Source organism: Myxocyprinus asiaticus, chromosome 12 (assembly GCF_019703515.2).
Source record: "Myxocyprinus asiaticus isolate MX2 ecotype Aquarium Trade chromosome 12, UBuf_Myxa_2, whole genome shotgun sequence".
Taxonomy (NCBI): domain Eukaryota; kingdom Metazoa; phylum Chordata; class Actinopteri; order Cypriniformes; family Catostomidae; genus Myxocyprinus; species Myxocyprinus asiaticus.
The window spans coordinates 5,901,603-5,926,984 of record NC_059355.1 but is presented as its reverse complement, the minus strand read 5'-3'; the positions used below and the strand labels follow the sequence as shown (position 1 = coordinate 5,926,984).

At 37.6% G+C, this 25,382-nt stretch overlaps 1 protein-coding gene across 1 annotated transcript; it reads right to left on the bottom strand.

Moving 5' to 3' along the window:
* Positions 1-2,761: 2,761 nt before the first annotated feature.
* On the bottom strand, positions 2,762-24,504 carry LOC127449531 (fidgetin). Its single transcript, XM_051713018.1, has 3 exons — positions 24,363-24,504; positions 23,450-23,641; positions 2,762-3,969 (listed from the first exon to the last, which is right to left on the bottom strand). The coding sequence occupies exons 2-3, from the start codon at positions 23,478-23,480 to the stop codon at positions 2,762-2,764; spliced, it is 1,239 nt and encodes a 412-aa protein (XP_051568978.1). The 5' UTR covers positions 23,481-23,641; positions 24,363-24,504.
* Positions 24,505-25,382: the final 878 nt, after the last annotated feature.

Here is a 25,382-nt window from a genome sequence, read left to right as displayed (position 1 = left end):
CAATTTGGTTCAATTCAATTCAATTTTGACCCGGTAGATCTTTAAGCAGCCACTTCAAGGAATTTCTTCCATTTGTCTCTTAGAATTAAGTCAATTTACCCTTCTGAACTGGAACTGCACAGAAATAAATTTGCCTCAAATGTGTTCATACAAAGGGAGTCGTTTTGGCAGAGCATTTCCTTGTGAGTAGGCTCCCACATTGCTGCTTTGGTGATTTACTTTTTTATAAATAAGTCTGATATCTTAATTCCCTTTGGTAGCATTCACAAATACAGAGAAAGGAAGTAAACACAAACATTTGTAGTGAGGTCAGCCGAACAAATTTCCAGTGCTTGGGATGAAGTAAACTCAACACTATTTTTTACAAAACTTTAAGTGAAGACAAAGATGCAAAGTCATGTGTTCTCTCTCTCTCTCTCTCTCTCTCTCTCTCTCTCTCTCTCTCTCTCTCCCCTCCCCCTGTCTTTCTCACTGAGCATTTTCACACTAGGCCCTTTAAGCAATGTTTTATTTTTGGTTGTAAAATTGAATATACTGTATAATGTATGTATGTCATTTTCCCATGCAGGCTCAGTCCATCTCAGGAAGTAGCCAGAATAGTCTGAATTCCATATGTATTATGTTTGCAGTACATATTATTTGTTTCTCAAATAGTAATAGTAATATTTCCTTACTTTCCACAATAGTCTTTTACATATTCACATTACATATCATAGTCTATTACGCATTTTAAATTTGTTGTAATTGTGTGGATGCTGTAGTATCTGTGCTACTAGCAGCACCAAACGTATTTGCAAAAATAACTAAATAGGTACTGTACTAGTGCTTGCCGTGGCAAAAAGTGCTGCCACAATGTCCCACCAAGGGCCTCAGTACATATTCCCAAGTCAAAAGAGACCACCGCCAGGTCTGTGCAATGTTCCTGTTCTTAGATATAGCTGGGGCCACACAACAGCCTACAAAGGGCCTCAGTATAATGCCTCCAGTCAAACAACACCACCCCCTAGTCTCTATGATGTTCTAGTCCCATGATAATCTAGGGCCCATGGGTTTACAGTACTACTCCAAACAAGCTCACTCCCACGTCTCTACGATGTACTTGTGCAGAGACATGGCCAGAGGCCCACAGGGGCCTCACTGTCCGACCAAGGACCTCAGTACACTGCCTCGAGTCAAATGAGCTCACCCCCATGTCTCTATTATGTTCTGATGATGAGATCTGACTGGGTCATGTTACTATATGGTTGCTAGGGTCTGGCTAGGCAGTTGCTAGGGTGTTACTGAATGACTGCTTGCTAGCCTGAGTTAAATGGGTCTACTTCCAAGACTCTACGACATTCTGATTCAGAGATATGATCACTTTGATAACTTTCCAATGTTAAGTCTATGGAAATTTTTTTTTCATACACCCCATCATTTATCTCAATACGCCACACAATTTGAGCCATTATCCATGTCCGTAGCACAAAAGGTGCAGGACGAGGTAGGTGCCGAAAGTACAAAAGAAGAAAAATTGTGTGAAGCTCAGAGCAATAGTAATAGTGCTAAATCAAGCACTACTAATGACTGTTTCCAAACAGGTTTCCTAAACATGCCAGTCTGTCATTGGTCTGCAAACAGGTAGCCCCACCTACAACTCATGACATAAGTTCAGCCAATGTTGTCATGTTTGGCTGCTCAGAAAAGTGCCACAGTATTTATTCTTTTCAACATACAGTATGAATGGCTTACATACAGATGTCTGGGCACAACAAGTAAAGATAGTGGTATTTTAAAAGTATTTTAATTTTGCATCTTGATTTGTGAAAATAATCCTAGGGCAAAAGATATGTGTCCTATTTTTAAATGCAGTGTAAGTGCAAACAGATTAACAAACAGAAAGAGTGTCATTTGCTTGTTTTTGACCACCTGATTCAATGAAGTTTACTAAATTGGGCTCTTTTCTAAGGACGATGTGTGAAAACACCTTCTTCCTACTAAACACATGCACACATGCACACACGCGCGCGCGCGCACACACACACACACACACACACACACACAAACACACACACACACACACACACACACACACACACATTTATCAAACAAGCACTTTCCTGAGGTTTTAACACTCACTCACGCACACAAAATTTCTTTAAATGGCCAAGATTTGTCAATTCTCCAGTAGAAATGGGGGAACTGGATTCACAATTAAAGCTCACCACATAAATAACCATTATAAAGCCAGAAACACACATACATACACAGAATGAACACCATGGCAATATAGTCTACCGTAGCTAGAGTCTAACTGCTGCATCTGTTACTGCGGTTCCTTGTCTCAACTGGCAGCCACAACACATCTGTTAGACATATAAATTCCATTGCTGTACTCTCCCATCTTAGAAATATGTGTCTGTCCTGGAGGATATATCGGTCTGTCCATTCCATAACCATCTAAAGGAGTAGGTCAGTTCTTGCAATCTTGAAATGATTTGTTAGGCTCGGCTTGAAGGGCCGTAAACGTCACTGTTCACATTCCAGGTAAGGGAAAGGAGAAATGCAACTCCTGTCATTTAGAGCCCCTCGTCAGCTATCAGAACAACTCCCTACCTGAACTTCCAGACAGAATTCCCCTGCTGCAGCTGTGCTTTGAGGACCTTGGACTGAGCCCCTACACTTTGGCTCTGAGCAAGTCCCTCCCTTCCAACTCTGGTATAAAAGGGGATCTCTCACACTTCACAAACTCAAGTACTGGGGTGGAGTGTGAGCCTGGGGGTCAACAGGGTGTGCTTGTGTCAGTGCAGAGATATTGGTGAGATGTGACAACAGAAGTTGAGGTAGTGGGGAAGTGCTGTCCAGATGTACCATTGTTCGGTCCACTCATGGCTTCTGTGAGAGACTCCAAGCTGCTATGAGAGTCTCCATGATTGGCTGCCTTGAATGATGAAGATGACGTGACATCTGCTGATTGGCGGAATCCGGTATCCTTGTCCATTGTGCCATCCCCTGATGGCCTGTAGAGGGGGCTTCCTTCAGAACTAGAGTCAGAATTAGAGTTCCCACCAAAATCAAATTCCTCAAACACTCCAATCTCTCCCTGGGTTGATGGGTAATAGGCCTTCGGAAGGCTAGATGCACTTGGAGCATCACTTTCAGAGACACTACCTCTAAGACTGGTGGCTGGATATGAGTATCCCATAGGTGGAAGAGGTTTTGGAGGAGTTATGCCTGTTGGCAGGTATGCTGAGGGAGGTGGAGGAGGGGTGTAGCCAGCAGGAAGGACAGCCTGCGAAGGGTACCGAGAATTTGGGTAACTGTATGGAGCAAGGTTAGGCGAAGTGTTAGAACTGTAGGTTGGAATCAGACTAGAATGGGAAGGGGTGGGGTGGAAGAAAGAGCCACCGTATGTGCCTACAGGTTGCAGGTAAGAAGCACTATAGGGCGTGCTGCTGTATTCCTGGTTGCCGGACTGACTGTTACAACTTCTGCAGGAGAAACAAGGGTCTGGAAGACTCCCACTGCCTATAACCGATGAGTTACACACACTCACAGATACGTCTGACACACTTAATGATGCTTTAGGGAGAAGTTCAGGTACACAACCCAGTGGAGTATACACACTGTCCAACCATGGCTCTGCCTCTACCTTCTGTCCATTAAGAAGAGGCGGGACGTTATTCACAACACCTGGTCCACTAACGCTAACGGAAATGGCAGCATCTGGATATCCAATCAGTCCACTATCACAGGGTAGATCCAGAATGGCAGAATACCTCTCTGCATACCTCTTAAGCAGGTTAGATGCAGTCAGTGCAGAAATGTCGTCGTTTGCCCATGAATGCTGGAATGCTGCAGCCGAGGACGAACCTAGCCTTGGATCTCTAAGAGCTTCAATCTTGTGCCCTGGTGAATGGGTGGTGGAGGTGATGTCATAGTGTTGCTTTGCCCACTGTGACTGCTCAGGGCTCCACTGCATTGTCACGCCTGCCAAAGAAATATATAAAAAAAACAATTACCAAAACAAACCTTTTTTTTTTACATCGAATCAAGCCAGCATGATCTCATGAAAATTACAAGACTGTGGTAATATTTTTGCAAAAAATAATATTACATAGTTCATTACATGTATCTCAGCAGCTCTGAGGTCAACGTCCACTGTGTGGCGCTAAAAGCGAGCTAAATGTTCTCCTGAACACATGAGGTTTTTAAGGTAAATGCTCTATCGAGTTTAAATAAAAAAAAAACAACATCCCTAGCCTAAACCTTAAACCTAAACATAACCGATAGTGTCATACAAGAAAAGGAGATCTTAAAAACTCAATTGCTGAAGGCTTAATCTGCCGTTTTACTTATGATTAGTGTGAAAGTGAAAAAAAGTCATTGTTGTAGCATCTCTGGTGTTTATTTCAACAGGAAACTACCGTAATACGACTTTCGCATTTGCACACTGTCTCCGTGTTTATATCCGCGTCTCATGCTGAACGCATTTAGATGCACTCTACAATATGGAACAGCCTTTCTGTATATATATATTCTATATAATTATTCCTCTTCATTTCCAAGGCAATAGAAATAAAGTGTGGTACAAAATTATACCACTGAGAGACAATTTGAGTAATTTTGGCTAATTAACATTATTAGAATACATCTGCAGTTGCTACAAATTACGAATGACTAATTCTACATATTTATCTTGTCTAAAGACATTAATTAATTTAGCAAAAATGAATAATAATATGTAAGGAATCCTGATCACCCTGTCATGGTTTATTTTGCAATAAGGATTGTCTGACTGTCCATTATCGTGCATATTACGCAACTACTTATTAAATAAATACAAAATAAGCCAATAGACATGAAATACTGATGAGTTTAAATTATTTTATTAAGTGAGATAAAAAGAGATCGCAGATGCCAGTAGTAATAGAAAACAGTAAAATGAAGGTTCTACGTTTTTTAACAATTTAACTTATTGTTCCTGGAACAAATCTAGATTTGAGCACACTAGTAGCTATCTGAACTGTTTCACAATCTTTAATTTCACAGCATGAGCTGATGGTGAAGTTTAAATTCAGCTGTACTGACTTCCGGTGAGCATAGAAGCTGAGTAGACATGTTGTCTATATGTCTACATACTCCTACACACGTTTAAAGTTTATATTTTGCAAACTGTTATTTGTACGTTTTCCTTTGGTTTTCATCTTTTATATAGTGCTACAATAAACACTGCGAAGGTACGTGATGCCGAAGAGTGGACAAAAGACAAAGGAGGCACTTGCATCGACCGGAGCATCTGCAGCTAAAACTTACAATGAATCTGGATTAGCCACAGCTATTTTCAAGAGGCAACAGATAAATTGTGATGGGAAAACCTTGACTCCATTGAGGCTTTTCAGAAAACATGCAGTGATACTCTGGAGACTCACAACAATCTATTACTGACCACGAAATCAGAATACAGGGAGTAGAGAATTCCCTTTCTACTACGGGTGATAACATGGCCGAGCTCCAAAACAAAGTGACCCAGCTAACCTAAGTAACTATATTCGCAGGGAAAACTTTCGGATTGTGGGTTTGCCGGAGTCAGCTGAACAGCCAAGATCAACAGACTTTGTGAAGACCCTGTTACTGGAGATATTTGGCGCTGAGGCTTTTGATATGGAAGTAAAAGTGGATAGAGCTCACCGTTCTTCCACTCCGAAGCCTCCACCAGGGGTAAGACCAAGGCCGTTAATTGTCCGCATGCACAGCTACAGAGTTTGTGAGCTAACACTACGGCTAGCCAGCCAACATCGAGGACCAATTCCATCCAGATCCACTTCTTCCCAGATGTCAGCCCCGAAGTGGCACTGCTCCGCACTTCTTTTAATGAAGCGAAGCGCAGACTCCATTTAGCTGACATCTCCTTCCGTCTTTACCACCCAGCCCATCTGGTCTTCACTTCTAACAACGAGAAGTGACCTTCACGGTTCCAGCGAAAGCCATTGCCTTCATGGACAAGCACTTCATGTCACATAATACTAGCCGTAGGAGAGTAATTATAACGCACTCATATACTTCAGACAATTCTGTTGGATGATTGTTTGCACCTATAATTTACAAGTGTTGGTAATAGAACATTATTGTTTTTGTTTTTCACAATCAGCAGTGGCAACGTTATACAGGTCTGTTGTTATTTACCACTCAATTTCTTCAACCTTTCTTGCTTTTAAAGGAAGGGTAGTCTAACCTATAATTTGAATGGGATTGCTGGCTGGCCAGCTACTTTACGTTTCCTGATAACTTTATTAAATGTGTTTCGCCAGCCCTAAGGATTATAAACGGCTCTGGCGACTGTGGTATGTTACTACAACGCCCCACCCTTTTTTTACTTATTCTGGTATAACTGAGTTTGTTTTCACGGATTGCACATTAAATTGATGTTACACCACACTGCTAAGCCTGGAACTACATTTCCCAGAGATCCTTTCATCTCAACATTACCGCAATATGGCTCAGATACTTTGGCTCACTTATGGGCAGACTCTAAACAGAGACACTTGACATTATTGTATATATGCAAGACTATTTTGTTTAATAGTGCATTAACCACTGTTCATCTTTAGCATCACATTTTTTTATTTATTTTTTTGTCCAACTTAAACTTAGTTTGCTTTATTTGCTAGACTGTTCATATCTAAGGTAGGAACGCAATCTCTCTGCATGACACTATGCACATGCAAACAGGTATAGGTTCTTTTGGGGAGGGTTACGTTACCTCAGTTGGGGAGGTGGAGTATACATATTGTAGCAAAATATGTTTTATTGTCAATAGATATTCTTTACGTTCTTACTGTCTTTGTAATTGTATTTTATTTTACTTTTTGTTTTTTGCCCCTTCTTCCTGTTTTTCTCTCTCTTATCCTTTCCCATTGGCAGAACCAAATTACTGATAATTCAAAATAGGTTCTATATGATGTCTAGCAACTAAGGTCTTTCCCTTAACTTGGTGAGTTGGAATCTTAAAGGAATCAATAATGTTATCAAAAGAAATAGGATATTTAAACACTTTTCACATTTAGATACTGGGATAGCTTTTCTCCAAGACACTCATCTTTCTCATTTTAAATTTAAACATGGATGGGTTGGGCAGCTTTTACATTCAAATTTTAATTCAAAAAGCAGAGGAACTGCCATTCTTATCCACAAGAATGTTCCCTTCTCTGTGTCTCACAGTACCTCTGATCCTAATGGGCGGTTTGTACTGGTCTCTGGTCTACTTTACAATACCTGTGCAACTTTTCTCAATATCTATTCCCCAAACTGGGATGATGACAAATTTTTCAACTTACTACTGAATTTGGACTCACATAAATTAATAATAGAAAGGGATTTTAATTTAGTTACAAACCCTGACCTTGACCGTTTTTCCCAAAAGCCCTATTCTCTGTCTAAATCTGCTAAAGTTTTGTAATATTTTCTGGAAACCCATAATTATATTGATCCATGTTGCTTCAAATTTCCCACCTCCAGAACTTATTCTTTCTTTTCCCCAGTTCATAATTATTTTTCTCGTATAGATTATTTCTTTGTTGACTCATCCCTGCTTAGCTCTGTGAAAAATTGTGAAAATCAAAGTATTGTTATTTTCTGATCATGCCCCATTGAAACTTGGATTTTTTCCCCCCAAATACTACTTGGAGCAGGTTTTGGCATTTGAATCCCCTTCTCCTTTCCGACTTTGTACATTTCTGATTGATTTGTTTACTCAGTGTAACCCTGAGACTCCTCTCATTCAACTCATTGGGAGGCATTTAAAGAATTTATCCGTGGCCAGATTATCTCTTACACAGCTCACAGAAATAAAACTAACACACTTAAAATCTCTAACCTTACTTTATCAATCCTCCAAAATGACATGCAACTTTCAATTAATCTGTTACCCGAACTTCATAAGAAGCGTCTCACACTACAAACAGAATTTGATTTATTGACCATGCAGAGTGCAGAGGGGTTGCTACTCAGATCCCATCGTAGGTTTTATGAGGATGGCGATAAACAAAGCATACTTTATGCTTTGTTTATTGCCGTCCTCATAAAACCTACGATGGGATCTGACTTCTCAGCTTCGGCAACAAGCTGACTTACGTACGAATAATGCCTTAAAGACAACTGCAGGCCAAATAACCTCATACAATAATCTTATTAATGACCAAATGAAATGCATTTATCAAACACTTTATAACTCTGAATCTAAACCGGACCCTGTGAATTTTGTTACTTTTTTTGCGTCACTGAAGATCCCACAGATTAACCATACCAGTAGCTCTGACCTTGAGCAAACTCTCTCGGCAGCGGAAATAGAGGTAGCGATAGACTCCATCCATGCAGAGCGGCAAAGCGCCTGGCCCAGATGGATTCCCACCTGACTTTTATAAGAAATGTGCAACTAAACTCATCCCCCTTTTACATGCATTGTATTGGGAATCATTTGAAAAAGGCACACTGAAAAATCTCAAACTGGAAAATAAAACACACAATAAATGGTTCTTTGAAAAACTTTTATCGTCAATGGAAACCTTTTCTGGACTATATCCAACAATTACGTAGTATTCCCCCAGACTACCATATAGCACTTTATTAGTCTTGCCAAGTGGACTCTACACCATATCCAACTCTTATTCCTTCCCCTCTCTCCTACTTGTTACTAAATATATATTCTCTCTCTCTCTCTCTCTCTCTCTCTCTCTCTGTTGTTGTTGTTGTTGTTTTTTCTAGTTTCTTAAGTAATTAAAAGTTTGAATTATTATATTACTTTAGATTATCATGGAAAGGCAAACACAACTTCATCTATGTACTTATTATATACTACTGTATATATGTACATATAATACATTTTTCGATTCTAATCCTTAAGACACATACCTGCTTGCACATAGTTAATGAGTATTGTAATTACTACAATACTTATACCCCCCACACACATCAAAAATAGCTCCCTGATGATATCATTAAGGTCTGATACTGAGATACAGCAGAAGGCTTCATCTCAAATGAATAAAATAAAAGATCTTTAATGTAATCAAGGAACCTCATATTACACACACTCTATCTCTCTTTCAGTTTTATTGACTCACACACATCACGCAGGAACATAATATTTCAGCATACTGTAATAATGATTGATCAATAATGTGGCTCTCTGCATTAGCAACTGAACCCGACAACAGATGTTACCCCTAAAAATACAGAATCTGTCATTTCAGCTTTAACTCCACACATCACAAAGCAGCGCACCAAGATTTTAGTTTATGAAACAAAGAGCTTTTCTTCAGTTAAGAACTTTGGCATATGGCTACACAGAGGGGGAAAATGAAGGAAAGAAAAAGGAGAGACAGAAAGAAAGAGAGAGGCCAAATAAAAATGAATAGCTAATATATGTATATTTAATATCTAAATATTTGTATAAAAACAAATATGCATATGCACATTTTTATGAAAACAAATATATATGGAAATAAAAGCTAGACATATAGTCTTTATTCTCTATATACTGTATAATGTATATTTTTATTTGTTGACATCATGTAGTATTAAAAAGTCATGATGTCAAAAAGTTGTGTCCCCAGGTTTTGTGTTAACCTTCTTAGCATCATATTTGTACCTTTTTTAAAGTAATGAACTACATTAATCAAAAAACAAAATTTCTTTCAAGAAGTAAACTCTACAAGGACAATCTGTTTTATCACTTTATCTCAGGTTTTGTAGTTTATCAGTCGGGGACATTAATTCATCAACCCTGTTACCATGATTTTGTATTACTGATGAGAAGTGATGATTAAAAAGTGTATATTTGTAGAAATATCAGCATTAAATTCTCTTCTAAGAAGCATCTTGTAGTTTAATTACCTTGCGCATAAGGCTTGTCAAATAAAAGTACAAAAAACAAAATTACAAAAAAAACAAAACTGTCAACCCTGTTACCTTCTGAATGCATAATTATGTCCCAATGTATATATAAAAATTTTTATAATTTAGTTTGACATGCCACAATGCAATTTATTAACACAAACACATTATTGATGTCATGTTTTCCAGTTTTATAAAGTGATCTAAGGTGAAGATCAAGGGCTTAGTACATTGTATTTACCTTGACCTTTGAGGTACAGTGGATTTTAGAGCTGAACGATTTGGACAAAAAAATTAATTTTGATTATTTTGAAAAGAATTGCGTTTGCAATTTGAAGTGTGATATGATTAACATAAAAATAATTATTTATAATTATATAAGAATTATGTCATGGGCAAAGATTTAATAATACCAATTTTGATGATAATAATGGAGATTGAGTGGGAGTTTTTGTGGGGGGTTGTGGAGCGGCTTCTGCATTGGCGTCTCATTTCTTGTTCTTAATTGGTTTTATGTATCTTGTATTTTCTTTATGTAAAGCACTTTGAATTACCACTGTGTATGAAATGTGCTATATAAATAAACTTGCCTTGCCTATGTGTAGTACAGTACAGACAGAACAGAACAGCTCTTAAACCGCTCTTCACTGTATCATGAGTCTCATGTGTGCTTGGAGTAAGTGTAATACACCACAGAGAACAGAATGTTGTACATACAGTAAGAGCAGCGAGCAGCATGTGCAGACTATTTAATTAAATCGCTGCTCTTGCAGTTTGATAATCGCACAAGGTCATATTGCGATTACGATTAAACAAATAGCCCTAGTGGATTTGCAAAGCCTTGAGAATTAAAAACAGTCCAATGTTTTGCTGGAACTCAGCAGACAATATAAAACAAAGAAAGAGACATATATTCTATATTACAGCAGATGGATATTGATTTTGGACTGATGGAGCAAAATTTACATGTTCTATCCATCTCAATTAAAAACTGCCCAATTACATTCAATTCTATCGAGCAGCAAATCCCCCTGATCAATACATGCAACATGAGGTCAGTCAGTGTGATCTCATAGGAAAAATGCTGGACTTACTGCAAACACACACACACACACACACTCCCTCACACCCACACACACAAGTGTTAGAAAACCGGTGCCACACTTCTCAAAAAACTTTAACCAAAATAAATAAGTACTTTGAAAGTCACCCATTAAACTCATTATATGAGCTATAGCTTTTACTGTTAACACCTAAATGACAAAGTTACATTTATGTTTTTAGCAGATGCTTTCTTACCAAAGCAAATTACAGGGCATAAATCAGCTAAGACCAGCTCATGACCATCTTGGACCAGCTAGAATCCAGCTACCATGTTCCAAAACAACTTGAATTTGTAAGACCATTTTAGGAGGTTGCTATGATGTTCTGAGTGGCATTGCTAAGCATCTGTTAAGCGGTTGCTAGGGAGTTCTACTTAGGTTGTTCAGGGTTAGTAGGTTATTAGGATGTTGCTCTGGATGCTTGTCCAGGCATTGATGGTGGTTACTAGGGTGTTCTGGGTTGTTGCTAGGGTGTTCTGGGTGATTGCTAAGGCATTGCTATACAATCACAAATTTGATATATGATATACTGTATATACACTGATCAGCCACAACATTAAAACCACTGACAGGTGAAGTGAATAACATTTATTATCTTGTTACAATGGCACCTGTCAAGGGGTGGGATATATTGGGCAGCAAGTGAACAGTCACTTCTTGAATTTCATGAGTTGGAAGCAGGAAAAATGGACCAACATGATAGTAGGCAGGTGGTTTTAATGGTGTGGCTGATCAGTGTATATGTATATACTATGGCTGTCAATCGATTAAAAACATTCATAGAATTAATTACAAGAAATGCAGATTAATTAATTGAATTAATAACAATCACATATTGACCTGTTTCATGTGACGTCACAGTATGACCGCACCGCCATGTTTGTGACCAATATTCCATATACCTTAATTGTGATGCACTGTGAGATGCGAAAAAACCTTCTTCAGGAGTTAAATTAAGCTCTTACATTCATACAGACGGGATCATCACAGACGTTTTTTTTTTTTTTAATACTGTGACTAAATCAGACCAGAAAACAACACAAAAACATTTAGTAACTTCTGAATGAGAGATGTTTATGGTGCTGTACTGGTGGGCGTGTGTGTACTCGCCGGTCACACATCAGACTCGCCTGTGTCCGTGGATGAATCATGGATAAAATATCTTTATATGTCTGCAAAAGGTCAATTTGGTAATATTTGTGCTGTCTTCAAACCTGTATGAACTTTTTCTGGGACTTGGCATGGAACAAAAGCAATTTTTGATGTTTTTCTTGATATTGTTTTTCAGGTGTTTTTCCATTCACCGCCATTGTTTCCTTCCGCTGATGGTCACAAATATGGCGGCTGCGGGGAAAAATGACATCACTGAAACAGGTCAATATAAATATTTGCTGAGAAAGGCCCTCAAATAACAATAATTTAATATATAATAATTATAAATATAATACATTTTATAAATATAATAATTCAGATAATTTAAATGCATTAGATTATTGTGGCAGATGAGTAAAGCATTGATAAGACAATACAAAATGTGTCTTTAGAAGGACATATATTGTTTATTTCCATATTATTCAAGATAACACATTGGCAATTTGCAATTGAATTTGTCAGTCTGTCCATTACAGATTTATTTAAATGGCTTTTCTAAGGACGCGTCAATGTACACGTGTTAGATGGAAGCTTTTGGAGCGTCTCACATAGGTTGCGTCGCATTCATTTTTTAAGTCACTGTATCAAGTTAAACGTAATTTGAAACTTAGAAAAACATGACTCAAGATCCCCGCATTCGGAATTGCGCTCTGTCTAGTGCTTTCTCTAGTGTCAAGCAAGCCTGAGTGTGGCTTGCTGTCTGTACAGCTGCACGTTGCCTATACCGCTGGAGTTTTGCTTACTGCCCTCTGCTGAAAACATGTGGTACTTCAAGCATGAATTGCTCTGATGGCAGGAATATTCCTTATTACCGTCCGGGGACATGATTAATTGCGTTCATTTTGTTTGTTAATATAATTAATCGTACTGAATTTATGCGTTAAATCGACAATCCTAACATATATGATACAAATAAACAATATACAATCTATTCTATGAATACGTAAGCACATTTTAGGCTGTGTTTTGGTGGTTGCTAGGGTGTTCTGGGTTGTTGCTTGTTGTGAGTTGCTAGGGTTTTTGCTCAGTGGTTGTAGCTAAGTTATTAGGATGTTGCTAGGGTGCTCTGAATGGTTGTCAGGGCATTGCTAGGTGGTTCCCAGTGTGTTCTAGCTTGTTGTTAGGGAGTTGCTATGGTGTTCTGGGTTGTTGCTAGTTATTTATAAGGGTGCTAGAGTTCTTTGAAAGGTGGTTAGGGCATTGCTAGGTGGTTACTAGTGTGTTATAGCTTGTTAGGGAGTTGCTATGGTGTTCTGGGTTGTTGCTAGTTATTTGTTAGGGTGCTAGGGTTCTTTGAAAGGTGGTTAGGGCATTGATAGGTAATTCCTAGATCCTGGAGGTGTTCTGGGTGGCTGTTTACTTGCTAGAGTCAAAAGTACATCCCCAAGTTTCTATGATATTTTGTTTCCTAGAAATGGCTCGGGTCCTTCCTTCACTGTAAGTCTATTTTTCACCTGTTTTATTGAACTTGTAAGGATTTTTCACCTGTTTTATTGTCTGCCAGGCAAAAATCATGAGTCTAGTCTTGATTAGAAAAGTAATAGCACACATAAAAGCATTAGTAATAGTAATAGCATTCATAACTGTCTAGAATGAGTATGTGTTGATGACGTGAGTTTGTTAAAATCCCTAACCCTAAATGAACAATAGCAAGCACCACTAATTAGGACTAGCCAAGAATATAAAACAGCCTCACATGATGAAAACACAGTGTAAAATGAAGCCTCAATTAGAAACCACATCAGGCAAAGCTCTTGAGATGTGTGTAGCGATTTCCTGTCTCAACCTAAAGCAGCTTATGAAGGGTTCTTTATAATGTATGAACACTAACATCCACCAACTCACTGACTGTTCTACAACATAAAGATAAAGTACCATTCAACATGATGAAAGTGATTTATTTAAAGGTGCACTCAGTAATTTTTTTGTTATACTGGCTGATATTGCAGTCATTTTGGACTAATAAAACAGGTTTTATTAGGCTACTGATGTGGCTGGAAACTTCATCTGATGTGAGTGTAAATAATTTTGATTTTAAATTTTTTTTGAAAATACTATTGATTTCTTTGTGTACAACTTTTTTAATGGTGCAAATTTAGATATTAAAATAATATATTCGGTCCAAAATCACATAAATTCCGTTGTGGTTTTCTCTTGAGTGTTAAACCCACCAAGTCTAAAGACAAAAGCGATGTGTTGTAAAGTCTAATATTAGATATGGTTTGCTGGAATGTTCTCTCAAATGCTGTCTGTACGTTTCGGGTTTATTGTACAGAACTACCTGGACAATCCCATTAGCCGCAAAGCTGCTGATCTGGTGTGTGTGTACTTCTGTGTGTATAAGAGAAAGAGAGTGTGTGTTGGTGCTTTAGAGAATGATTTTCTGTTGTTCCAATATACCCCTTGGCCATAAATTCTCTGGAGAAGGCCTATCACAGTAGAAACACACACACACACACTTACAGCAATGTGCCATACTTTAAAGGAAGATTTTTTAATGGTTGGTTTTAGAGGAAGATATTCATTAGCTTATTGGTGCTGTAGTGTCTATTTTAAGCAATGCTTATGCTCTATGTGTGTGTGTGTGTGTGAGTGTGTGTGTGTGTGTGTGTGTGTGTGTGTGTGTGTGTGTGTGTGTGTGTAAATGCAAACAGGGCACTATTTATTTTACTTCATACTTTCATTACTATTAAAAGTTCACCCATAAAATGAAAGTTCTGTCATCATTTAGTAACCTTCATGTTCTAATATTGGTACAAGAGCAACAAACTTAAAGGGATAGTTCACCAAAAATGGAAATTCTCTAATCATTTCTCATGCCATCCCAGATGTGTATGACATTCTTTCTTCTGCTGACAAAGATTATTAGAAGAATATCTCATCTCTGTTGGTCCTTACAATGCAAATGAATGGTGGCCAGAACTCTGAAAGGCCAAAAAGCAAAAAGGCAGCATAAAAGTAATTCATAAGACTCCAATGGTTAAATCCTTATCTTCTAAAACTAAATGATAGGTGTGGGTGAGAACCAGATCAATATTTAAGTCCTTTATCTCCACCTTTCACCAGCCCCAACAAGTTGGTGGCAATATGCACGAAAAATGCGAATCGCCACATAAAAAAGAAAAAGAAAAAAAGAAGAATGTGAAAGTGAAAGTGGAGATTTATAGTAAAAAGGACATAAATATTGATCTATTTTTTACCCACACCTATAATACCGCTTCTGAAGACATGGATTTAACCACTCGAGTCTTATGGATTACTTTTATGCTGCCTTTATTTGCATTTGGGCCTTCAGAGTTTTGGTCACCTTTCAGTTGCATTGTATGGACCTCAATGATATATACTGTATATAGAAATATTATAAATCAGTGATGGACCTATAGAGCTAAGATAATCTTCTAAAAATCTTCTGTTCTGCAGAAGAAAGAAAGTCCTACACAACTGTGATGGCATGAGGGTGAGTAAATGATGAGAGAAATTTCATTTTTGAGTGAACTATCCCTTTAACACCATACAAAGAAAAAAAGTAGGAGAAACTCTGCACAAATGTCATTGGTTCTCACGTGACCAATTATGTTATGCCAGGTTTTAATGTGCTCAAGTGTAAATAAGATTTGATAGCTACGTTGGAGGGGAAGATGATCAGTGAATAATAACTAAATTTCAGTCTGTTCCTCACACAAAGCTATCATATGGCTTTAGACTGAGTTTCCACACTTTTTGACTAATATATTTCCATGTCTTTTCTATGACCTTTCCAGTTGTTCATGATTACAGATAAGGATTTTAAAAAATAATTTTATAGAGATTACACTTAGAAAGAACAATTTTCATCTGATTAAATATTTTAGAGCTGAGAGTAACTGGGTGTTTAACTTGTCACTTTCAGCACTGTGCACAAACTTAAGTGTTGTTAAAATATTTCTCACACTCTCTCTAGTTTATTGACTTTGTATTCTAATAACTTGCATCACAAGAGATTAATGTGGGAACTTCAGAAGACTTAGAATATAGTGCACAAGGCATATCGACAACTTTGCTTTTTTGTCTGTTCTGAGCCTTGCAATGTTTATTAAGAAAAAAAATCATACAGGTTTGAATGGTATTAGGGTGAATGACAGAATTTTCATTTTAAGGTGACCTATTCTTATATACTATTCTTCTATTTGTACTCTCCTCTATTCTCTAGACATCAGCCAAATACTGCATCACCTGCAACACAGTACTGCATAGACCAAGATCATATTAACCATCTAAAAATAAAACAGAAAATACATTTAATACAAAACCACACTCTCTTCTACTGGACACAAAGGCCATGATTTTTAGTGTGTGTGTGTGTGTGTGTGTGTTAGCTTGTGTGAACAGTTCTCCTGTTGTGTCATGCTGTTTGACCATTGTGAGAGTGGCAGGGTGGAAGCCCTCTAATTCTTCTTTAATGTGAATGAGCCATTCACTCTCAACGTCCTCTCTTCAAAACGCCTGACTTTCTGCCCTGGCCTGCTGAGTGCTGCAATAGAGAGAAGGAGAGAGAGAGAAATACAGGGGGAGAAAGAAAGAGAGGTGGAGTGATAGCGAGAAGAATGACAGAGCGTAGCCTCTACACCTAGAGGTTTATGAAAGTCACATCTAAGACAGAACCCAAACATTGGTTTTGTATAGTGAAAAAGTTTTCTAAAGTGTAAAGTGACAAGGGACATGTTTGTTGGGTTGCCTGAAAGACTCGACTAATTGGTTATAATGAAGCCTTCCTAATTAGGGTTTTGTGTTCACCTTATCTTTAAATTAGAAACATCACTGAGCACATTTACATGCACATTCTATGTTTAGCAAGCCGACAATGTCTGTGGTCATGTAAACCCAATAAATGGCATTCCTTTATCTATGTAAGTTCATAAACGGCTTAAGAATAAACCTGTCGACACGGGTAGATTTTTGCCCATTACGCCAATTTCACGCAGCATGTAAACAACTTTACCCGAATTCTCACCGGCTCATCCAATGTGCGCAAGTGTTGAGCGCATGTCTCTTCACAGTTTGATGCCAAAAGCAGAGATTAACGTGATTATTTCAAATGTCATGTAAACGCAGATTTCTTGCTTTGTCTGATTTTTTAAATAAGCTGATTTTTGGGAGGAACCAGCGTATTGGTGTGCATGTAAATGTGCTCATCCCCTTCAAAAACAGGTAGACACTATGCAACAGAATGGAACAGAACATGTCTTGAGATGGCTTTTTAAAAGTGGACCTATTTTAAAGAAACCTTAAAAATGGGGCCTGGGTAGCTCAGTGGTAAAAAATACGCTGGCTACCACCCCTGGAGTTCGCTAACTCACTAGTTCGAATCCCAGGGTGTGCTGAGTGACTCCAGCCAGGTCTCCTAAGCGACCAAATTGGCCCGGTAGCTAGGGAGGGTAGAGTCACATGGGGTAAACTCCTCGTAGTCGCTATAATGTGGTTCGTTCTCGGTGGGGCGCGTGGTGAGTTGAGCGTGGTTGCCGTGGTGGATGGCGTGAAGCCTCTACACACGCTATGTCTCCGTGGCAACACGCTCAATGCGCTCAACGGTCTCAGATGCGGAGGCAACTGGGATTCGTCCTCCACCACCCGGACTGAGGCGAATCACTATGCGACCACGAGGACTTAAAAGCACATTGGGAATTGAGCATTCCAAATTGGGAGAAAAAAAAAAAAATAAAGAAAAGATAAAATAAAATAAAAATGCTCAGGATGTGAGACGCACAAAAAACAGAATGAGGGCAGCTGTAGCGTCCGTGCTTTAAAAGGAGATGAATTTAAAGATGTCATTTTTCCTTGAGGGTTTTACCATTAAAAAAACTGTCTAACAGCTAAAGAACAGCACACTGTCAGCACACTAATTTAATCACTGCCACTAAAATATGAAAACTTAAAAAATACAAAATACAAAGGGAGATTCTCACAAAATCTGTGAAGAAAATGTCCTGGTTTCTATTTTACTCTAAACTCAAAAGAAAAAAATTAGAAATTATATTTTGCCAAGATAATTAAGTCTTTGTTTAAGTTACGGTAATGAGAATTGCAAATGTCCTGAAAATAATCAATGTCACAATGCCAAAATCTAAATGGCCCTAAATGTAGGCTTCATCTTCTTTATACAAAATATAATTCAAAATGTATTTTTTTTTTTTTTTATTTTCACTTTGATTTGCGGTTAAATATGATCAGGAAGTTTTCTTGACAGGTTTTGTGAGAATCACCTTACTCTTTACTAGTTAATGCATTATTATTATTAGTTAATGCATTAGGTATCATGAACTAACAGTGAACAATATATATATATATATATATATATATATATATATATATATATATATATTATTATTATTATTATTTTTTTTTTACAGGGTGTATTAATTTTGGTCAATGCTAATTTAAGAATATACTATTATTTATTGTTAGTTCATGTTACTACATATTGCATTAACTAATGTTAACATATACTTAACATATAACATATACTTTTTATATTAAAAATTAATACTTTCATAAATGCTGTAAAAGTATAGTATATTATCAGTTTACGTGAACTGTTGTGTGTATTAGTGTTAGCATATAAAATAAATACGTAAAAAAAAAAGTAAAAGTAATCTACATCATTAATCATCTCTTTGGATTAGTTGTTGCATGGGTCACACAACCATCATTACAAGTGACTGTAAAGTGTAAAGTAACTGTAAAATGGAATGGTTTAAAGAGAATTTAAAAATCTCTTCTTTGCAATACTAGTTGAATCTTAATCCGAATGAATTAGACTGAATCAAACATTTGAGTGAGCAATGTCATTTAAACATTCTTTATGCAAAAAATTCTGACACATTCAATCTAAGTCAGACAAGGCAATCTCCATCACTTCCTTCCCCTTTCTTTCCTTTGCTTCCCTCTCTCGCTCCCTCTTCTGCAGATTGATTATTTAAAACCTTCATAAAAGACATAGCAAGGGCTTAAATCACTTTCATATCTCACTAAATGAGAGATGAACGCCTCGCATGTCAATGACCAATTCAATTCCACATGCCATTTTCCTCTGCTAATTAACAGAGTACCGTGTTCATTTAAAGACACAATGCAGAGCACTGGGCTGGGGCAGGCTGGGCGGCCGCACACCGTCTGCTTCTGACATCCCTTATGTGAGCGCACACACTCAAACTGGTTGTTCTGCATAATAGGGATAGAGAGAATGTGTGTGTGTATTAGACAGGTGAGGGAATAAAGTATGAGGGAGAAACTGTGCGAGAGTCTACACTGGTGTCAATGACATAGTGAGAAGCTGACTTAACCAGCCTGATCTCATGAACATTAAGTGGCCATGGCAACATTTTTGTAAATTACATGCTTCATTATATTTTGCCTGCAGTTTCCCAGTGAAATGTTCAGCCGGGGGCGCCAAAAGCAAGTGAAATTGTGCCGTAATTAGACAAGGTTTTTAAGGTGAATGTTAAATGGACGTTTAATGAGTAAACTGTAACTCCCTAACCTAAAACTTTAATCTAAACCTAACCAACAGTGTCCTAAAATCAAATGAGAGGTAGACACAAAACAGATATTCTTACTCTAAACCAACATCTAAACCTAACCAATAATTTTGCATGATTTCTGAAGCATATGAAGCATATCATATTGTGTCACTTCTATGACTCTTCCGTCTCTTGTGTCAGTTTGCGTACTTGGCTTTGCTCGAACCGTAGTACAAAATCCAACACTATCAGGTGAGCTACAGTGGAGGCTTATCACATTGGAATGAGTGTGTAAATGTTGGTGAGTCAGTAATACGACCGTTAAAATGTATCGTTTTTCAAATTATGCATTATAGTAAAAGTGTTTTGATATCATAACATCATAGTATGGAGTGGTGGTGGCATAGTGGACTAAAGCACTGAACTGGTAATCGGAATGTTGTTGGTTCGATCCCCACAGCCACCACCATTGTGTCTTTGAGCATGGCACTTAACTCCAGGTTGCTCTGGGGGGATTGTCCCTGTAATAAGGGCACTGTAAGTTGCTTTGGATAAAAGTGTCTGCCAAATGCATAAATGTAAATGTAGTGTGTGAGTAATAGTGTGAAAAATAAGTGTTTATAAAGTCATAATCAGCCATTGTAGCTGTGATTTGTGTGAAAGTGAATAAAACAGCACCTCTAGCGTTAATTTCACGAGGAAACTGTGACAAAACGTAGAACACAGCACGTAAAAGTCAGTTAGCAAAAATGTAGTTATAGTAACTTTCATTCTATGAGACTAGGTTGGAGTTAACCCTACATGGCAGAAGTAAGAGTACTGTAGTATGGTAGTATGCAGGGCCGTAGCATGGTATTCTAGGCCCCCTGACTGTATATTGCTCTGGGCCCCTTTCCTATTAAAAAAGAACGTTTATAATTAGTTTATGGAACTGTGGGCCCCAAGAATCATAACCACCTTTCACTCCACTAGCTACGGCCCTGGTAGTATGCCATTCTGAACTCGGCCAGTCACACAAACTCTTTCCTATTGTAACTAATACTAAATGTCTTTAGATGTTAAGCCACACTTTAGTCACACTTTGCATTGTGAAACAAAATATCACAAAAAGATTAGTATTTTTAGGTCTCAAAAAGATTTTTAAGGTTTCAAATGATTAAACAATACACATACTGTTCAAAATTAAGACCAAAAAGTATTTGGACACTTTCTGGCTGTCAAATGTTAGTAGTGCACGTCTGTAGTTAATGTGGTGAACTACACCTGGGGCTATAGGACACCTGGCTCAGACTAGTGATGTTAGTTCTGAGAAAAGGTCTAACATGTTTGCAAATTCCACTTGTTGTCTAATGTAATACAATGCATATCTTTTAAAGTGTGACTTAAGGATCCAGAAATGTCCAAATAATTTTTGGTGGCCAATGCTGTATGTACCAAGAAAAGATTCATTTGCACAGACTGTTTAATGTGCACAGAGAGGTAAAGGGGTTTGGAACGACATGAGGGTGAGTAAATAATGACAGAATGCTCATTTTCACTTGAACTAACAGAGCATGAAACAATAAAGCAGCTTTTCACACAGAAGAACCAAAGCAGCCTCAGAGCCACCTTCGATATTAGGGGGTGAGATGAGTCGGAACTGGCATATTCCAGGATATTTTATTATATGCTGCATTGCATCTTTACACAGAATTTGGAGGCTGCACAGAATTTCCTCAGAGCAGCCTTAAAGGAATAGTTAAAAAATAAAAATTGCCATTACTCCCAAAAATCATTTGCGCTTATGTACAAATTAAAAATGATGTCTTTGGGCACGCCACTCCATGTTTAACATCACTGATGCCATTGGCTATCGTTTCATGGTACCAATATTTATTTGTGAATATTTGTGGATGGGAAGATTATCAGTGAATAACGTCTTGATTTTTGGTCTTTTGTTGCTATTTTACACTTAGTGCACATAGCCTCTGCCAAATCGGGGTTTTTTTTAGTATTGACTTTCAAGGCAAGTAGTAGTCCCTTTCAAGGCAAGTCAGTCCACTTAGCGGCCATCTTTGGAATGCTCCTAGGCAAGCTGGGCATCTATTTGTGTATGTAACCAAGTGGCTTAAAAAAAAACAGCTCCTTGAATGGAGAAAGGCCGAAATCTTCAAAACAGTTAGTCAAGATTATGATCAAAGAACGTATTTTAAATCAGCAGTAAATTATGCCAACACTTGTATCATGAATTGTGCTTCTTTACCTCAGATTACGCAACAACAAAAAACGCTATTTGCTCTAGCTAATTCGCATGCATGTTCTTGAGTTGATTGGCAGGCGATGTCTGTATCTAAAAGATGTTTGGCTCTTTTACCTGTAATACAGCTACATCCACTGGCAGTTTGTCGTTCCAATTCCTCCCATTCATTTTAATAGAAGAGGCTTGTCTCTACAAAATAGTCTAGGTACTGTTGACATTCCTAAAATGCTTTATGTCCTTTTTAGAGCTTGAAATTTAAAATCATTATGCATTTCTGTTGTATGGAAAAGAGCTACTTGGACATTCTGCCCAATATCTCTTTCTGTGAAACAAAACAAAAACAAAACAACAATGCTGGGTTGCAACGGCATGGGTAAATGATGACAATTTATTCTTTTTTGGCTTTGTAAAGGCACTTTGCCTGTCAAAAAGAAGGAAGGAAAGACAGAGGAGAGAAAGAAGAGAGAGAGAGATAATAAATTAGATACTTGCGCGTTTGATATACATGACTGTGTTATCTGTTGCTCTCCTGCCATTATACAGATAAATCTCAGAAAAGCCTCTGCCTTACATTGATTGATGCCTCTGAGACACACAAACACACACACACACACAAACACACACACACACACACACACACACACACACACAGGACTAGAAGAAAACAGAAAATGTCACTCAGCGATTAATGTTGTTCATGTGAAAGTATTTCCATCCACTCCTCATTCACAACTACCCATCAAACTTCTGATATATTTATTATGTGTTGTGTGTGACTGGCTCGGTGAACCCACGTTCACACGGACAAACACTACAGACAAGGCGAAAGCAATCTGCTCTACCTGAATTAGAGCGAGACAGGCAGACAAAGACAGAAAGAGAGGCCGACAGAGAGAAAATGGGAGGACTGATATATTGGAAAATGAAGTGTTGTCATTTCGCAGCACATCTGAGTCCAAATTATGCACATCTAACCAACCGCCGCGCCTCGAGCTCACGGCTGATTTCCCGCCATAATCCCAGCGGCGGGCATTTATTACGCGCTCGTGCAGCAGTCGCACTGACCGGAGATACAGCTTTTCTGCCGCTACATTATTGCGGTCTGTAACCTCCAATCTCGACTCTCTTTCCCCTGACGCGTCCAGGAAAATACTATCATAGCGCTGAAAATCAATCTGCGTCCTGCACGACCAGTATGAATGAAATATCCAAATGAGAAACAGATCGGAAAAGCGCTTAAATAGGAAATATATATATATATATATATATATATATATATATATATATATATATATATATATATATATAAGAAATATATATATATATATATATATATATATATATATATATATATATATATATATATATATAAAGTGAATCGAACCGGGAAGACACAGTGTACATACAGTATGCATTACCACTGAAACAAATAACTAGATGCAATCAATGATAAACCTCTTCAGTAATGCATAAGCATGCTGATATATATTTATAAATACAATTAAAAAAAAAATAGTTTACAAAGATAATATGAAATCCGCTACTATCGCATGCATTTCATATTTAAACTGAGAAATATCACCTACCATATACACCGCTGATCATATTGCTTGACATCAGCAAGGTGATGGAGAGACAGAACAGACGTCAGGGAGTGTAATATTATTCACTTCAAATATGTCCACAGCTTGTATAGAAAGACTTCTTCAGTGCATGCAAGAACTTGCCTCGTATTTAACCTACATGCAAACGAAGTCTTCTGCCACAGGAACCACAAACTGTGGAGAAAGAGAGAAAGGGAGAGATGAAAATGATTTTTTTTTTTTAAGCAGAAAAATATGTGTTTGCATATTTTATAGGCCTAATTCCATATACAAAGCTTAAGAAATTGTTAATTAATTGTAATTGTTATTTGTTTTACTTCCTCTTGTGTTCTTTGCTTTTTAAAGTTGATAGATTTAGGCTACCAGTTTCATATTTATTTTTCTTGTTAAATAAATACATATTTAATAAATATTAAATATGGTTTGCATTTGATTTAAATATTATTTAAAAAAAAAATATTTGTACATTCTGTATATAAACTGACTCTACTGACGCACTGGCAATGCTGTTCTCTAATAGTCATTAAAAAAATTAAAAAAATTTTTTTTAAAAAAACCTTCAATAGTATAAGAGCGTTGAAGAGTTATAAAGATAACATAGGCTCATTGTATTGTGCTGATAGGTGATAATGTCTCTCTGTCACTCTCGTCTGGACACGCAACACACATATGCTGTTCTATCATAAAACTCTCCTCCAATAACAAAAGTTCTTGTCTTGTGCTCAAACTACCATAAATTCATGGTGTTCAGAACACAAAAGAGGATAAACTGCGCCCGCTCTGTTTTCCTCGGGCCTGTGTCCGAGTGTCCGAGCGCGCTGTCCGTGCAGTGTCATGGCCTCTCTCTCCGCTACAAACGGACAGCTGGTGGACACAAAGAAAGTCAAAGATTTACCTGTTCAGATTAAACTGGGATGCGGGTTACTCCGAGTCGGTGATGTTCTGGAATGCTTCCAAGTTGGGGTTGGAGAGACTGACCAGCATAGAAATACTGACCACATCTACTGCCATGTTGGAATTCCAGAAGCTCACGCCAGCTGCCGAAAAGAACGCGGAGAAGCTTCGTACCTACTGCGCATGCGTCCTGCGAGAAGACTCCGAGTCCAGTCTCTCTCTTTCTCTCTCGTATACACAGTATATCATTTTAAAACACCATCAAAGCTAGCGGATTTAAACATCCTTCGGGGATCAACATAAACATAAAAAATATAATTCCTATCATGTATCTGTAGCAGGAGACAATTTGCTATTTGTTTTGCACACACAGTAGGCTATAGAGCTAAATTCAAACTTACTGCAAGTCAAGACGGATGCAGTCATTGAAAACCCAGTCCATAATGTAATAGATAATAGGGTAACACTCTACATTAATTCTCCCTTTGTTAAGGGTTTATAAAAGGGGTTTATTAATCACTAATAAGTTATATACAATCGCAATGTAAATCCTTGATATGCAGATATAACAATATGAATAAGAAGGGTGACATTTATACTTGTCAAATAGGGAGCATTTGAACTTACAAGTTATAAATGCTTAATAAATACACTTATTCATATTTACATTAATCAAAAACATAAATGCCCTAATTGATGATTTATATTTCACAATGCAGAAAAAAAGATGTTTAAATTGAGATTAAGTGAGACTCAATTGTTGTCACTTTCCTTGTCACGACCTGGTGTCCCAACTTAGTCCTAGTTACCTAAAGTCCTCTGCAATAACACTTCTCAGGGCATATCTTTAATAAAGACTGATAACCATTAAATCACAGAACTTTATTGTTTTGTAATCTTGGCAATGCTTTACATCTGTCTGTTTTACATTGAGGTACTTTTTTTTTTTTTTTTTATAGCTAACTAATGTTGAATAAGTGTTATTAAGCAGTTATAAAATGTGAGTTCATGAAAGTTGAAA

Excerpts from the sequence above, each read along its gene's own strand:
- LOC127449531 (XM_051713018.1), bottom strand. The coding sequence starts at position 23,480 with ATGTCAAGCAATATGATCAGCGGTGTATATG. Across the intron at positions 3,970-23,449 it reads TATGATCAGCGGTGTATATG|GCGTGACAATGCAGTGGAGC; the intron begins GTAGGTGATATT and ends TTTCTTTGGCAG.